The following is a 17950-nucleotide window of genomic DNA, read 5'->3' as shown; positions in this document are numbered from 1 at the left end:
AGAGAGATACATACATGAAACACTGCACACAAGCACATCGGGGGAGGGGGGGGGGTGAAATGATATCTGGCGACGCCCATGTCTAGACGAGACAATAAATTAAAATATCTTCTCCCCCTCCCCCCCCCCCCCCCCCCCCCCCCCCCACCCCTCTCCCACCCGCGACCTATTAATGCTGACATCCCACGTAATGTTGGACTCAGGGACCCCTCGCAGTCATCGCGTGACACACCACCGCCCCGCCACCCACGAGCACGACTCGCCCGCTCCCTCGCGCCGTTGGTTAGATTTATCAGCAGACGCCGGAGTTTCCAGTTTCAACCTCCCGCGCCGATTTCGTTTAAACATAATTTATCCCGGGTAGAAGAACTGGACGGACGCAACGGCCGGGCAGGCGGATACGATGGAGAGCTAAAAATAAACATTTTTGCTGGAGTGTACACACGTGTGCTGAGTTTGTTTACAAATTTTCTAACACACTAGCATCAAGTGTTCACTAGACAGGAAGTAGTCGGGCGAGCTGTGTGAACACACCACCAACACACGGTGAGTTTCTATTTCTGGTACTACTTTTTGTGCGCGCGCGAACACTCGAATTGACAGCGGATCAATATATATTGTGATAACGTGAACCGGCTTTGAAAACGTCTTGCCGGTTAATATCGATCTCAGATCAAGGGGAAAATATAGCACATATTTCATGCAGGAAACAGCTGTTAGTGTAATAAATGGGTGGAGCGAGGGTTTAGGAAGATGGTAATAAACTGTTATAGATGGATATCAGGTTGATATCAGAACCATGAGTTTATCAAACATAGAGTAGAGTCTAAATACGAATACGAATAATAGTAATAGGTGTAAAATCTAGATCTTATCTGAATCTGTATTTAGTATTTAAATTATTTATGTACTTCTAAAATAGATGTAGAATCTGGATCTAATATGAATCTGTATCTAGTATTTAAAAATTCTACAGCTGATATGGCTACCAGTAATGATACATAACAGCAGATCTACTACTAGCTAGCGTGCATTCAAATGTAAAGTCTCGAGCACGTCCCTGAGACCGCACAATTCTGATGGGCTGCTGGTTAAGGAAAGTAAAGGCGGCTGGGCATAGTGCTGACCACACTATCATTTCATATACCGAGGTCACAGACAGAGTTTCTTCCAGGCATCTACCGCCCCCCCCCCCCCGAACGAGATGGAATTTATATAGTAAACATATACTTTCACTTGTGTCCGCCCCCCCCCCCCCCCGGAAAATATTGACCCCCCCCCCGAAAATTTCAAGTGCCCCCCCCCCCCCCGGAGGAAAAAGTCTGGAAGAAACACTGGCCAAGAAACAGTGAACTCTGCTTCATCTGCACCGAGGGACGCCATGTTCGGAAAGGAACTTTACTAGGAGCCGCCAATATTGACGAGAGCCATATTGTCGGTAGCTATACTATCGGAATTTCTTTTATCGAAGCTTATTTTGCCTGGACAATCCTCTGCTCTCATTTGAGGTGAACCGATATAGCCAGTTCGACTTTTTTACATTTTATGTAAAATATCTATCCTTAGAAATTTTTGCGAAGACTGCTAAGTGCTACCCTTTCAAACAGTTATCTCAGCCATAATTATTCGTTTTACATTTAAAAAAAAACAACTAATTAAAACAATAAGCAAAACGGTCAAGCAACATATTTTAAAAAATTGGAATCAGATGATTTAATATTTTGAATAGTGGATATATTGTGTAACACAAAAGTTGTCTTTTTTTCACTCCATATTCCGTCTTTGGTCACGTGTTGTAAACAAATACGAACAAAATGCATCTAAACTGTTAGGCCATATATGTTTAGTTAAAAAATTGAGGGTTTTTTGTTAAAAGGGTTTATTTCAGGGTTTATTTTTTTCTTGTCGCGTATGGTTTTTTTTTTCAAATGGGGTTTATGTCAGGTGTTTGTCTAGAAATTCTTGATAATGGCAGTCACATAATTGAGTACTACATACACGATTACATCAACGACTTTTAAAATATTTTAGAAAGTATCTATTTTACATTGTTTTTACTTTCTCGTATATACGTAGTATAGAGAAAGTATTGTAATCGTGCAAAAAAAAATCGAGATTTTTACAAATCTCGACGTTTTACACCTCACTGATACGGAAAAAACATAATTTTGCAATCTTGTCCGTATGTCTGTGTGTGTGTGTGTCTGTGTGTGTGTCCGTGTGTAAACACGATAACTTGAGTACCGTTACAGCTAGGTTGATGAAATTTCATATATAAGTATTATATCAAAATCGTAGATCCGTATCAACTTTTGAGCGATTTCCGACAACCGGAAGTGGTACTTTTTCTACTTTGAATTTTTCAAAAGCCTATAACTTGAGTAATATTTCAGATAGATAAATGAAATTTCACATGTAAGTAAAAGATCTAATTCTCTACCTTCTGTTAAATTTTGAGTAATTTCCGTTGACCGGAAGTAGTAATTTACGCTACTTCCGATTTCTCAAAAAACTAATGTAAATTTATAAGTACTAATACTATTGCGCACTATTATACACACCTTTATTAGACGTTCGCTTGGTGCGCAATTGTTTTTTACTGAGATTCTATTCTATTTTTAAAAGTTTCAGTATTTAAAATGGATTAAAAATCATAACTATATCCCCAGTTACCATCCCCTGTTGTTTTATATAAGAATATTCGAGAAAGTTTAGGGGAGATCACTACCGGTTTATTTTCTAAATGAGAGATAAATGTATTAAGGACATTTATTTGCAAAGTATTTGGTATAAAAATTAACAAATTCACTAACGTTAAAAAAAAATGAGCATTTAGAAGGGTTGCTATATATTTGGGGGCCTAGACCTGATGCCCGATTAGCCTACTCGTTCCACCCCCACTGGTCTGTTCTTATCATGTGGTGTCATGTAGTTTCTACAGTTTAGAAAAGTTAAAAATAAATATCCTCTTAAAACAATTGGAAAAACATTCATTTGTTGCTGTCGACGAATTAACTAAATTAGTTTTTAATAATGGTGATCAGTGACAAGACATATCGAACAGAAAATATGGAAGGGCGTTGCCGGATGATAGAACGCGCGACTGCTAACCCTTAAGTCTCAAGTTCGGATCCCGGGTTTGAGTCTTTTTTGACGTTTAAAGTCCACCCAGCTCTGAAAAGCACCTGACTCACTTTATGGAATGTAAAGGCGGCTGTGCATAATGCTGACCACTGACCACACTATCCCTTCATAGATTAGAGTCTAAGCTGTTTCAGCCACGCCCACACATTTTTAAAAGGCTATATCTTAGCCCCTAATGAAGCTAGAGACACACAATTGGTATCAATGTGTAGGGAAAAAAATCCTGTTTTTTGTGGCATAATTTTACTTGAAATTAGTGGAGTTTAAAAATTACGAGCATTAACCTAATTAGATCGAGCTTACAAAAACATGATTTCAACATCCGTCCCAGGTCGGAAAGGAAAAATTTAGTAACGGCCAGTGCATGAGCAGACGCCAACAGGTGTTGAATGTTCATAATCGTGTTGGGATAATAAAGGCTTATTGCGCAACTATTACAAATTATTGGTTTTTATTTTCATATTACATAGGCACAGTGGCGCAGTAGCGTAGCGAGGGGGGGGGGGGACATATGTCCCCGGGCGCCGACCTAAGGGGGCGCCAAAATGGGTTGGAAAAATAAATTGATAGGTTGAGGGGGGTGCAAATTGAAAGCTTGAGGGGGGTGTGCAAATCGAAAGTTTGAGGGGGGGGGGTGCAGATTGAAAGTTTGAGGGGGGGGTGCAAATCGAAATCTTGAGGGGGGGTGCAAGCGCCGGGAAGGGTCGCTACGCCTCTGCAGTAGCGTAGCTATGGTTTCTGTTTCCTTGTGTGGCATCATTATTTTATCCCCCCCTCCCCACCACCACACACACAGACTGTAGTAAATAAGGAACGTATACTATATTTGATGATATTCGTATTTTGTATGATGCTGACTGTCTCACCCCTTAGTTACGCTTCTACTTAGGTATAATGTATAAACGGTTGATCTTGTATACTTTTCTCAACTGATATTGTTTATCATTTACGTAGAGATTGTTTTGTTTGAATACATCTGTAAGGCAATACTGTTACTTCCATATTAAAGACTTTGAATTAATTATAACCGAACGAATTGTTGCAAAACCAAACTTGTTAAATAGAGGGGTGGGGGGGGGCGGATTAATTACAACAGAAAAGGGTACTGGTATTGGAAAAAAAATAGATTGATTTTCTGTGGAGCCGCTGTTTTAATTAAGAAATGTCCAGTCCATTTCCCAACCGAAAAAAAAATAAAGTCAGAAATCAATTTTTTAATATCGATTGAAACAAAACCAAAACAAATGTAATACTACGGTATGCTCCCCGCGCAGGCTAAACACATACAAACACTGGGGAATTAAATATTATGGGTAACAGTTCTAGAATATTTTCGGTCGATTATTTGACATTTTTTTTAAACATATAAAATGAATGAGAATGGGAAAAAAAAATTAGAATGAGTTATTTTGTAAACGCCATCTTGGTTTAAAAATAGATGACGCCATCGCTATAAATAAACCGATATAATTAGATCCAAGGCAAGGAATCAATGCCAGTAAAATCCAGGGGAAAAAAATACTCAGGACAGTCTACAACTCGGATTGTTTAGATTTGCATATTTAAATGTCAACTGCCTTAAATTAAAACATTTTTTAAATAGAAAAATATTGTTTTTTCTCTTCCTAATTTGTTTGAAGGGAGAGAAACGGTGTATTAAATTCTATTTTCAACACATCCCGTAGGCTAATAGAGTGCCTAGTCGTGTTTCTATTAAAACACGGACAACATTAGTTGCTGGACTATAACATAGACATGTCGTTGTGTGAACTGATGGTGTGCGTCTTCATGATGCCGGAGTTCCTGTCTTTTTACGTTACTTCGTTTTTGCTTACACACATACACGCATATATGCCTACTCATACACGCATATATGCGTACACACACGAATATAAGCCTACACTTACACGCATATATGCCTACACATATACGCATATATGCCTACACATATACGCCTACACATACACGCATATATGCCTACACACACGCATATATGCCTACACATACACGCATATATGCCTACACACACGCATATATGCTTACCCATACACGCATATATGCCTACCCATACACGCATATATGCCTACCCATACACGCATATATGCCTACCCATACACGCATATATGCCTACCCATACACACATATATGCCTACACATACACACATATATGCCTACTCATACACGCATATATGCCTACCCATACACGTACATATGACTATACATGGGTGTAATGTACGTCTGTGTAAATCCAGAGTTTCTTTCAGGCATCTCTTCGGGGGACTCCTCCCCCACGAATAACGTGTACCCCCCCCCCCCCCCAACTTAATAGAATTTATAGAGAAGATGTATAATTTTAACAATAGCAGCCCCCCACCCCCATCCCTCCGCCCTCCCCGGAAAAAAAGTCTGAAAGAAACAATGACGTAATAAAGTACCTATCAAATTTAACGCTGGTACCATGCTCGGAATCTCCTTACAATGATAAAATGCAAAACAAAAAATGGTGTACATGTATGTATGTTTGGTGGTGAATAATGGGAAGCAACTACCGCAGTAGTTTGAACGCTGGATTATTAACCACTCTTGGTGCCTGAAAGGATAAAAGACGTCCATTGTTTTAACACAACCTTAAACTAAAAGTTACTTAAAATGGTAATGGAAGCCATTAAATAAGTGATTGAAAAAAATCCTTTGATGAAGCCAGAAGAGATTCCAACAAAGTTGGACGCCACAAAGGAAAGGGTAGAAGGTCTAGGGAGATGGTGGAGACTTAGTCTAGAAACAGCTAGAAATAAACGGATCGCCTTTCAGAGAATTGTCAAGAATGTTGCCAAAGACAGGAAGAAATGAAAACTCTATGAGGAAGGGGAGACGGCGTTCTGGACACCGTCGGTTAAAGATTATAGGTACATTAGTTGTTTTAATATAGTTGTACAACAATTAAAAGGGGAAAAACTAACTTTTCAGTTTTAAACCATGTTTTAGTGTAAGTTGTTTATAAAGCAGCGATTCAAAGAACAAAAATGTCGACTTAAAAGAATTGTGACCGACAATAGTACATTTACTAATAAGAACGAGCAAGACGAATGTTTGTTTTTTTTAGTAGAAAAAACCTGCAAAATGGTCTTTTATAGTGATACTAACTGATACTTTACCGTATTGCCTTCCCCTAGTGTCACCATACCACATTTTATATCACTTTCTCTGTGGCAAGACTTGTTTTAAAATTATATTTTAAACTCGTTCACAAGCTAGATCTAGTTCTTTTCTTTTCTTGCAAAAAGCATTTTCATTTCTTTAGGAATATTTTTTCCCAATATTTGTTTCCATACTAAGTCAAAAGTCTGACGAGTTTTGTTTTTGTTGTTTCATCTACCTGACCCAAGATGTTATTTTCCTGTCCTACATTGTTTATACTGCCGACTGATTGATTCACTGCGACTCGCCGGAGAGAGACTATTTTATTTCAGTGTACCATCAACATAGTATCGATCTAGATGGCGGAAGGCGTGGGGCGGGGAGAGGAGAGGGGGGGGGAGGGAGGCAGGAGGTGGTGGCGCTACCGGCTAACCATAAATATAAATCACAACAACGTTTTTATAGCCTACTTCTTTACCATCATTTTTATTTTTTTAAAAATACACGCACACACCACATACGCATGAAAATATGTACGTATGTGTTTATATTTGTAGATGAATATGTATATTTTAATGTATATATATGTATGTAAATAGCAAAAGTAGTAAAGATTCCTATTTAGACCTTGCAATCCATTGGGCAGATGAAGTGGAGTTCATATGTTTCTTGACTTCGGTATAGGAATGGATAATGTGACCTGCACTATGCCCAGCTGCCTTTACTAACTCTAACGTGAGTCAGGTACCCATCAGATCTGGGTGAATTCCAAGACGTTCAATTGACTTGAACAAGAATTCGAACTTGAGACTTTCGGGTTAGCAGTCTAGCGCTCTACCTCTAGACCACACCGTTCCAATTGCATGTATATGGAAAGGGTGACAACCCACCCACGATCACCAAACATCAGCCTTTAATGTTTCTTAAGTTGGATCCGCCATGCCATCTTATTGTAACCTTTTCAGGTCGAAGGAACATCCAAACCAACCAGTCTATAGACTATAGTGACTTTAATAAAAAGCTTCGACTGGTTGGGCCCCATTGTAAATGTTAAATCTGTTTGACAGTGCATTTTGTTTGTCAACAAGTAGTTTAAACAGACCGTCATTTCTTATGTATCTTCTTAATCGTCTTCATCTTCTTAATAGTCAAATTAGAGAGAATTCACTCCAAGATGTTTCAGTATTATATTTAAAGCGAATGGGTGGGGGAGTGGGAACAGGTATTCTATATAACCTACATATTTTAATTTTATTTTTAATCTTATTAAAAAAATCATTTTTTTTGTTTACGTTAAGATGTGATCTTGTTTACGCACATTTTTGTGTGTCTTAGTTCATTTTGTATTTGTCCTGATGAACTGTGTCTTAGCTTGTGTGTCTTGGTATTTGTCCTGATGAACTGTGTCTTGACACGTTTAGCTTGTGTGTCTTGGTATTTGTCCTGATAAACTGTGTCTTGACACGTTTAGCTTGTGTGTCTTGGTATTTGTCCTGATAAACTGTGTCTTGACACGTTTAGCTTGTGTGTCTTGGTATTTGTCCTGATGAACTGTGTCTTAGCTTGTGTGTCTTGGTATTTGTCCTGATAAACTGTGTCTTGACACGTTTAGCTTGTGTGTCTTGGTATTTGTCCTGATGAACTGTGTCTTAGCTTGTGTGTCTTGGTATTTGTCCTGATAAACTGTGTCTTGACACGTTTAGCTTGTGTGTCTTGGTATTTGTCCTGATGAACTGTGTCTTGACACGTTTAGCTTGTGTGTCTTGGTATTTGTCCTGATAAACTGTGTCTTGACACGTTTAGCTTGTGTGTCTTGGTATTTGTCCTGATAAACTGTGTCTTGACACGTTTAGCTTGTGTGTCTTGGTATTTGTCCTGATGAACTGTGTCTTAGCTTGTGTGTCTTGGTATTTGTCCTGATAAGCTGTGTCTTGACACGTTTAGCTTGTGTGTCTTGGTATTTGTCCTGATGAACTGTGTCTTAGCTTGTGTGTCTTGGTATTTGTCCTGATGAACTGTGTCTTAGCTTGTGTGTCTTGGTATTTGTCCTGATGAACTGTGTCTTAGCTTGTGTGTCTTGGTATTTGTCCTGATGAACTGTATCTTGACACATTTAGCTTGTGTGTCTTGGTATTTGTCCTGATGAACTGAGTCTTGACACATTTAGCTTGTGTGTCTTGGTATTTGTCCTGATGAACTGTGTCTTGTCACATTTAGTGTGGGTCGCTGTACATTTCGTTCGCCTCCTGATCTAAATTATATCTCCCGACGGCAGGAAGCAGACGCCCCCCCTCACCCCCACCCCCACCCCTCCCCCCATAAACCACCCACTTCCAATCTGTGGTGTCTTGCCCAACACGTGACTTGAATCAATACAACGATAAAATGGCCCGCACTATTGTTAGAAATCCTTCGCTATTTTCTTTGGGAGAAGTAAAATCCTGATTTTTAAGTCTAGCCAGGATGAATGTAGTATTTTTTTTTAGTGTTGTGGTCTGTGCATTCTGTAACCTAACACAACATACATGGACGACGTCGCCTAGCGCTAGAGAACTAGACTGCTACTAAGTCTCGAGTTCGAATCCTGGCCTAAGTCAGTGGAAGGTCACTGAGTCTACTCAGCCCTGATGGGTACCCACCTCACGTTAGGGAAAGCAAAGGCGGCTGGGAATAATGGTTACCATACTATCCCTTTATATGCCGAGGTCTCTGAAACAGAATAACTCTACTTCATCTGCCCCGTGTGTCTTGGGCACGACCGGGGAAAAACGATGATGATGAACCAAGAATACCAAACTATATTCTGCAACTCAACCCAACTCACACAACTCACAAAACTTCACTCCTGTAACGTTATTGTCCCACTCCTCAAAATGTCCTTCTTACTTCAGAGTCTTTCAATTCATATAGAAATTTAGTTTTATTTTCTAAGTTTTAGTATTCTTAAAAGCGCGTTATGTAAAGGTAACGTGCTATCTAAATTCTAAATGACAGTTATCTGCCCATTATTAACATCCGTAGTCGGCTCTCTGACGTGAAAACATCCGTGAGCATCAGCTCACCTCAGTCACGTGACTAATTTAACGATCGTTAGAACTTAATTCGGTTAAATCTTCTTTTATTATTGAAAATAAGTCTTATTCTTTGATCTTTATTACAATATTGGAAGGAATTTCCTCGAATATAATTAAGTATTACTTGTCAACTTGTTATGCGTCATATTTTAAGTTGGCTCAGACTTCAGCTTGCCTTAATTTCTGGATTTGATTCCACAGCCTTTGTCCACAGAATAACAAGCTGCATTCATCAATTGTTTGGTTTCGAAATTTTCTTTCCTAGGTGAGTTGCTGTTCCCATCTAACGAGCCATTGAATATAGAAATCTTAAAATTAATTTTTAATGACTAATTTAGTATTTGTCTATAATAAGATTGGTATTAGATTTGGAATTATATATTCTCGTATTGTCACCGGAAATTAATTTATATTGAAAGTTTTAACGACATCGGATTGATAGACATAGGTCAAAATTTAGCTACAACATTTAACCACAGACCCACAGACATTGAGAAAATCAAGAGCGCCACTAGGGGGAGGGGGTTAGGGGGGGGGGGGGTCGCTGGTCTGCTGCCCCCAGCCAAGTGTGGGAGTTGGCGTGGGTCTAGCCACCCACACAGTGAAATCAAAATGTCATTGACAGAAACAACAAAAAAAAACTTTGGCCTGGATGATTAAACGGGACAGATAACTCTAGAGAGATAGAGTAAAGGGAACTAATGATGATGATCGTCATTACGGTGAAAATGTAGATGTATTTATGTCGTCTAGTGCGGTAAAGTCACAGGGTTGCGTGTCATCCTATGCGGTAACTGATGGTGTTACACCATCACCTCTAATAATTGTTCATTTTCTGTTCGGTTTCACCCCTCTACCCAACTTTGAAATTTAAAAATGAAAAATAAAATAAAACATTGTTTTGATTGTAATGTTTACGATTTGGTGTCAGCCTTTACAAGGGGTCACCCGGTGCGGACCGCCCCTCCCCCCCCCCCCCTCTATCTTATAATGCTACTAGCATAAGATAAAAATAAATATTTCGGTCATTTTATTTCTAAAGTTATTTCTTTATTATTATTCTTTTTTTAAGAACTAAAGCCTGCTTAGACAAGCGTATCATATTAACCCCCACCCCCCATTCATGTTTATTTGTATCCAAATCCAACCTCAGATACATATCTTAACATACACATACATGCCCCTCCCCCTCCCTATTATTCTGAAAAGTATTGATATCTGAGAATTAAAAAATCTTTGATCGCCGGCACGCTTGACCTGGTTCCCGCATAATTAAATTCTGCATGCGGCCCACGGGCCCCCACAATCACTCATGCGTGCAGTAATCCAATTAATCAAACAGTGATCTAATTAGCATTTTACAACTCAAGGTTTGGTGTCACGTGCGACAGGTGTTTAAGTGTTGAGGTAATTATATTTTTTTTTATGTGTGAGGTCTTGTGATACGGTGTTTAGAGGTAAGGCAGAGGCGTAGCGACCCTTCCCGGCGCCCGGGGACAAACTTTCAATTTGCCCCCCCCCCCCCCCGGACAAACGTTCAATTTGACGCGACCCCCCCCCCCCCCCCCCGTTTATTTTATATTAATAATGCAAAACTGCAGCTAAAATGAGCTTTTAATTTTTTTTCAACCTATTTTGGCGCCCCCTAGGGTCGGCGCCCGGGGACATGTACCCCTACCCCGCTACGCCTCTGACGTAAGGTCATGAGTCTGTATAGTATAGAGAATTATACACCATATATATTTAGTGTTCAAATATTGTGATACGATGTTTAGTGATACATTCATATGGCTATAAAGTAATACAATATAATAAATGCTTAGAGCACAAGTTATATGTTGTGCTAAAGTTTACGAGTCTTTAGTTATAGAGATACAATATATGTTTAGTGTGCACAAGTTATAATTATGTTATACGAGGTTAAATTAAGTGCACAAGTTATATGTTGTGATAAAGTTATGAGTCTTTAGTTATAGATGCAATATATGTTTAGTATGCACACGTTATATGAGGTTTAGTGCGCAAGTTATCAGGTTGTGCATAGTGATACAACATATTATATGCAGTTTTAAGGTCATGCCACTGTTGCTAGTATGATACAACGTATGTTTATTATTGAGGCCATAAGTTAAGTGGTTAGGTCTTTAATCTGTCTCTATAGTAGCACAACATATATTTAAAAGCTGATTTTATAATAGAGTGAAAAAATGTTTAGTTATGACACCAATGTTTACCGACGTGATGAGGCCGATGCTTAATGAAGTTTACTTCATTAAACATCGGCCTCATTACGATGTCCAGTGCTGAAGTAATGAAGCCGATATTTAATGAAGTAACGAAGCCGATGTTTAATGAAGTATTGAGGCCGATGTTTAATGAAATAATGAGGTTGATGTTAAATTAAGTAATTATGCCGAAGTTTAATTAACTATTAGGCCGATGTTTAATTAAGTGATGAGGCAGATGTTTAGTGCTAATTAACGAGGCCGTTTCTAAAGTGTTGTAACATATGTTGAGTGCTACATTTTTTTAAAAGCAGAATCTGGCGTTATGCTGCAGAATAAATCAAGCCAGCTTGAAATACATCTGCAATGGTTGACTGGCCGTTTTGGCTGGGATATTGATCGTTTTTATGTTGTGCTGAATGATTGGGTGGGGGTGGGGGAGAGTGAGCTCATACGACGAATGCTACTCGGAAATTTATTTGCTAGCTGGCTGTAGTATGATAATGTATGTGGGACTAGATGGAAACATGCGGTAAACGCTATTCAGAAATGTATTGGCTAGCTGTAGTATCATAGCAGTGTATTTGTGTAGGCCGACGAATAGCTTTCAGTATGTCAATAAGATAATAGATCCACATGGCGAGAAGAGAAACAAGATATACGAATATTACTTCTTGTGACGAAATATAAAGCTTTGATTTATGATGAGGGGGGGGGGGGGGGGAGGGGCGTCAGTTTTCTTTAACATTATCTAAGTAAGTTACAATGTGATGGATATAGAAGGTGAAGTATAGTTTATCTGTTTTTGTAAACTCGGCGTATGAAGTCGTTATGTTGTCAACCGTATTCGCAGCCACGTTAAGTTTTCCTTAGCTAGAGTCAGGTACCCTTTAGAGCTGGGTGAACTCATTGACGTCACAAAAAACGAGAGCCTCAAAACAGATCCCTTGCCCTACAATATATGAACGGTGTCCACGAACTCTGATCACCTATCTAATATCTTTTCTCTGTAAGTGATCACCCATTCTAATTTAATGTCACTGCTACATGGCCGTGGGAGGGCGTGGCGTAGCGGTAGAACGCTAGACGGCTAACCGAGAAGTCTCGAGATTGAATCCGGATTCCAGTCAGTAGAACGTCTCTTAGTCCACCCAACTCTGATATTAGGAATCCACCCCCCCCCCTCGTCAATTACTCCACCAACAATAACCTGTTACTCATCACCTCCCTTGGTAATTATCTTCTCTCGAGAACATATCGCGCGTAGAAACAAAACTGATATTCTATACAATGTCAACTTGAACAGCGACAGAGTGTAATGTCATTTATATTACACAGATATTGTATAAGTCGTCAACTTGAGCAGCAGAGTTTCTTCCAGGCATCTCTTCGGGGTCAGCCCCCCCCCCCCCCCCCCCGAAGAATGTAAGAATGTCTACCGCCCCCAACCCCCGAACGAGATAGAACTTATTTAGCAAACATACTTTTACTAATGTCCGCCCCCCCCCCCTCGGAAAATGTTGACCGCCCCCCCCCCCCCGAAAATATCAGGTGCCCCCCCCCCCCCCCCCCGGAGAAAAAAGTCTGGAAGAAACACTGTTGAACAGCGACCGAGTGTAATCTAATGTATATTTTACATCCATATATTTTTATACACATTATTTTTGCTTTACTATCTGCCAACCTTGCCCTAGTTATTATTTTTTTTTGCTGACCCCTCAGATGGACCTGATCAAGCGAGGGCTGAGCAAGATCACAAGGGTCAAGACGATCCCAGAGGACATGCACGAGACGGCCTTGAGCAGGTGCTTGAACACCTTCGACATCACCTTGCTCGGGATTGGTCACATGATCGGTGCCGGGATTTATGTGCTCACAGGTAAGTGCTAGCTAGATGGTAATCACGTGATGTTTACAGGTGCTAGCTAGATGGTCCCAGTCACGTGATGTTCTCAGGACAAATAATCTCAGGACAAATGATCTCAGGACAAATGATCTTTGGACAAATGATCTCAGGACAAATTATCTCAGGACAAATAATCTCAGGACAAAGATCTCAGGACAAATAATCTCAGGACAAATGATCTCAGGAAAAATGATCTCCATACAAATATCTTAGGACAAATGATCATAGGACAAATGATCTCTGTACAAATGATCTCAGGACAAATGATCTCTAGGTCAAAAGATACCAGGACAAAATATATCAGGACGAATGATATTATGGACAAAGGATCTACGACGAAATATCTCACACATGTAGGTGATAGATCGTATGTACACACGTGTATAGAAAATCAACTCAACGTGTACAGCCTACTATAACGTTATAAGAATGAAACAATGGACACCGATACAGTTTAAAAATAGCAACACACAGTCTATAACAGGCAAAGGCGTAGCGACCCTACCCGGGGACAAACTTTTCGATTTGCACCCCCCCCCCCTCGAGATTTCGATTTGCAACCCCCCCCCCCCCCCCCTTAAATTTTCGATTTGCATCCCCCGCCCCTCGTGATTTCGATTTGCACCCCCCCCCCTTCAAACTTTCGATTTGCACCCCCCTCAACCTTTCAATTTATTTTTCCAAGCCATTTTGGCGCCCCCTAAGGTCGGCGCCCGGGGACATATGTGTCCCCCCCCCCCCCCTTATGTGTCCCCCCGCCCCCCCCCCCCCTCGCTACGCTACTGATAACAGGTCACTGTCCTAACGATGAAATTCCCGGTTGTAACAGTGACGTCACAGGCTTGACCCACCATGCACCAGGACACAGTGACGTGACGTCATCACACAGGACTTAATTAAGTAACGTTGAGGTAACAGTTTTTTTACCAAAGAAACAATGGCATGACGTCACGTCCTACCATACACCACGACACACACAGGACACAATGAAGTGAAATTGATGTAACAGGTTTTTTTAACCAAGGAAACAATGGCATGACGTCACATCCTACCATACACCAGATCATAACGACATAGACACATCAAAGAAGCGCAACATTTAAATACATTTAAGAACCACTTGCCCATATGGCGTTCAATGTGTATGGCGTTCAGTGTGGAATATTCACTTTATCTATTGAGACACGGGCTTGGATGGATGGCTAACGAACGTTTATGGAATTCCATCTTCAATGATCATATTACAGATGCTAGATCTATAACATTTCATAGGCCGACTTGAGTATTAATTTTAATGATAGATCAGCCAATGTCGTATATCGGTTGGGGTAATTTGAATACTTGAGGTATGTTTATTCTCTATACACGTAGGCGGTGCGGGAGACGTAACTCTAGCCCGCCCCTTTACACAGGGGTAGCAAGCAACGTTCACTCTAAGGGGGAAAGCTAGTGTGCAAAATGTATTTTCTGTGCGCGCTGTTCTAAAATCCGTATACATGGATATATTTATTTTACAAAATCAATGCTAAAAACTACTGCGCGGCCGCGCAACCGCGCATCAGAGAGGGAACATTGGTTGCAAGATCAGAGTCCACCCAGGGCGCAGGTAATGGTAGCCGCACCTCTTGAGAAAGAATCAATAAGTGTTTCTTTCAGACTTTTTTCTCCGACGGGGTTGGGGAGGGGACACTGGTAGAAGTATATATTTTCTATATAAATTACTTTGCGTTGGGGGGGGGGGGGGGGGTCGGTAGACGTTTTTTCGGGGGACCCTCGCCCGAAGAGATGCCTGAAATAAACTATGTAATCAATCATCATCGTCTTCTCCCTTTTTTCGATTTGCACCCCCCCCCCTTTCACCCTTGTCGGGAATTATCAAATTTGCTCTTAAAAGACTTTTTAACACTCGAATTAATCACTTACGTGGAATTATCACTTTTCTCTATATATTTTGCTATTTTTTGCCTTGGTGTCACCCCCCTAAATGGTGTCACCCGGTGCGGTCCGCACCCCCGCACCCCCCTCGCTACGCCACTGCACTCTGTACACACGTGGATAGTGTGGTCAGTACTTAGCCCAGCCGCCTATACTTTCCCAGTGCCGCCAGACACCGCAATGCGGGGGGGGGGGGGGGGGCACGCCATTTAGAGGCCCACAGCCGACCATAATAAATTTTCTTTTGTTTAAAAAAAATAATTTTCTTGCATTTTTGACATGATGTTTTTTTTTTAAAGAATACTGTAGCTGCGGTTGGATTTTCTTTATTCTATAGACACCACCCCACGCGCTTCTATATTATTTTTCCCTTTGTTTTTAAACCTCTGTAAAAGCCGAGTCATCTTTCTGCTATAATCAAACTTATCAAAGATAAGCAAACGTTCAAACCACATCCATGACTTATTTCCCTTTTTAGCGCAATTTCCATACTGGGGGATTGCGATTATTAACTCGTCATTTCTGGATGGATGGATGGATGTGTGTCCGCAGCGTGTCCGCAGCTTTACGTCGTATCTCCTCCTCAACGAAGCAATATCGAGGACTAGTTCCAAAAGCAAATATGTTAAGCAAGTTGCGAGGATGATTGTGGGCCCAAAAAATTCCCGGAATTCCTTCCTGGATTTCCCGGAAAAGCCAAAAAACCTCGAAAAAAAATGCAGTTTTTGGCCCATATCTCGACAACCAGACCACTTAGCGACTTGAAACATTTACCAATCGATTCCTGCCATAATTTAGAACAATATTGCCGAGATAGTTTTCAAAAATATCCTTTCGTTCGGTCACAAAAAATTAATTAAGAATTTTTAAACTGAGCATCGTGTAGGTTTTTAGCGCAAAGAGCTGAGGTTCGAAAGGATTTTACCATAGCGAATGAGCGGAGGTTCAAAAGGATTTTTACGTAGGTCTGTGAATTCTAAAAAATTAATTAAGGAAATTGCGCTTAAATTGTCACTAGACTTTTTATTAACTTATTTAAATAGTTAAATACGGGTGCCCATAAGCTCATTTTAATAGATTTGAACTAAACAAATTAAAAAGCAATTACTTCTCCTAATTATTATTTTTCTATAAAGTACGTGCTAAAGAATGACAATGTATAAAAAGGACATGTATTTAAAATTACTAATATAAATACAAAAAAAAACATAAAAATAAACATAACACGAGACAACATTCCTTATACAAAGCTTTCATGTTTTATATTCTTTTGACCGTCTATAGGTTAAGAGTACTTATCATAGCAGAGATTCAATAAAACTGATTTTCACAAAACACACTAATTCACTTACACACATCACATGATTTTGTAATGTGTAATTTGTTTTAATTGAAAACACATTTTTTTTTCAAAACCCGAACAGGTCAGCAATGAATATCTTATGTTCGTATTTTGTGTTTATATATTTATATATATATATATATATATATATATATATATATATATAATTATTATTATTATATTTATAGGCCTTTATATATATACTAGCTGCATCCCGTGCTCCGCCACGGTAAATCTTTTTTAAATGTACCAACTGGGGAACAGAACAAAACTAAACACAACACAAACGAACGAAAAAAAAACACAAAAGAAAAAACAAACACAACACTCATAACATAAACACAATTTAAATGCAATCATAAAGGCATATTGCTCACAGTCTAGCCCGTAGCGCCAAATCGCGCCCTTCCCGAGCGCCGCCGGACGCGTCTGACACAGTGAATGACTATAAAACAGACCCTTTCCGGCGCCCGGGGAAAAACTTTCAATTTGACCCCCCCCCCCCTCAAACTTACGATTTGCACCCCCTCTCCTCAAAATTTCAATTTCCACCCCACCCCCTTAAACTTTCGATTTCAGACTTTCGTTCAGACTTTCGATTTGCACCACTTTTGATTTGAAAATTCCCCCCCCCCCCCCCCCTCAAACTTTCGATTTGCACCCTCCCACCGCCCTCAAACTTCCGATTTCCACCCCCCCCCCACCCCCCGCACATTTTTTTCAACCCACTTTGGCGCCCCCTTAGGTCGGCAACCGGGGACATATGTCCCCCCCCCCTCTCTACGCCTCTCCTATAAAACCCCCAGCAGTATTTAAAATATCCGTGTTTTACCTACCTTTCTATATCACTTTATCAATTCACGCATTTTTTTCCCAGTACTTTAAATTTTAAAAATGTACAATAGAGTTTCATAACTAAAACCATTTCGCACCAAATGAACGTGATGACGCGTCTATAATAGTGCTTAATAGTTGATTAAAAATTATAAGTAGTAAACATTACATTCAGTGAATAAAATAAATAAAAAAATAGCCTTTTATCAATCAATGCTAATTATAATATTCCAACAATAATGTACTTTTACACGTCTGCATAATTTGCATTCACATTTTGCTAATTATATTATTCCAACAATTATTCCGTCTTGCAGATTTTGCATTCACATTTTTAGCGTGAGTTCAATTT

At 39.9% G+C, this 17950-nt stretch overlaps 1 protein-coding gene across 1 annotated transcript in view; it reads left to right on the top strand.

Annotated features, from left to right (window-relative positions):
- The first annotated feature begins 308 nt into the window (after positions 1 to 308).
- The window catches only part of LOC131929218 (cationic amino acid transporter 4), a 40615-nt gene continuing 22973 nt past the window's right edge, over positions 309 to 17950 (top strand). Inside the window, exons 1-2 of the mRNA XM_059285338.1 lie at positions 309 to 546; positions 13304 to 13460. Of these exons, the coding sequence (XP_059141321.1) occupies positions 13304 to 13460 (157 nt within the window). The 5' untranslated portion in view covers positions 309 to 546. The remainder of the gene's footprint in view (positions 547 to 13303; positions 13461 to 17950) is intronic.

Source organism: Physella acuta, unplaced genomic scaffold (assembly GCF_028476545.2).
Source record: "Physella acuta isolate Inbredline_101_S28 unplaced genomic scaffold, ASM2847654v3 ptg001600l, whole genome shotgun sequence".
Lineage (NCBI taxonomy): Eukaryota > Metazoa > Mollusca > Gastropoda > Physidae > Physella > Physella acuta.
Note: the sequence above shows the minus strand (reverse complement) of the source record. Positions and strands in the feature narration are given on the sequence as shown.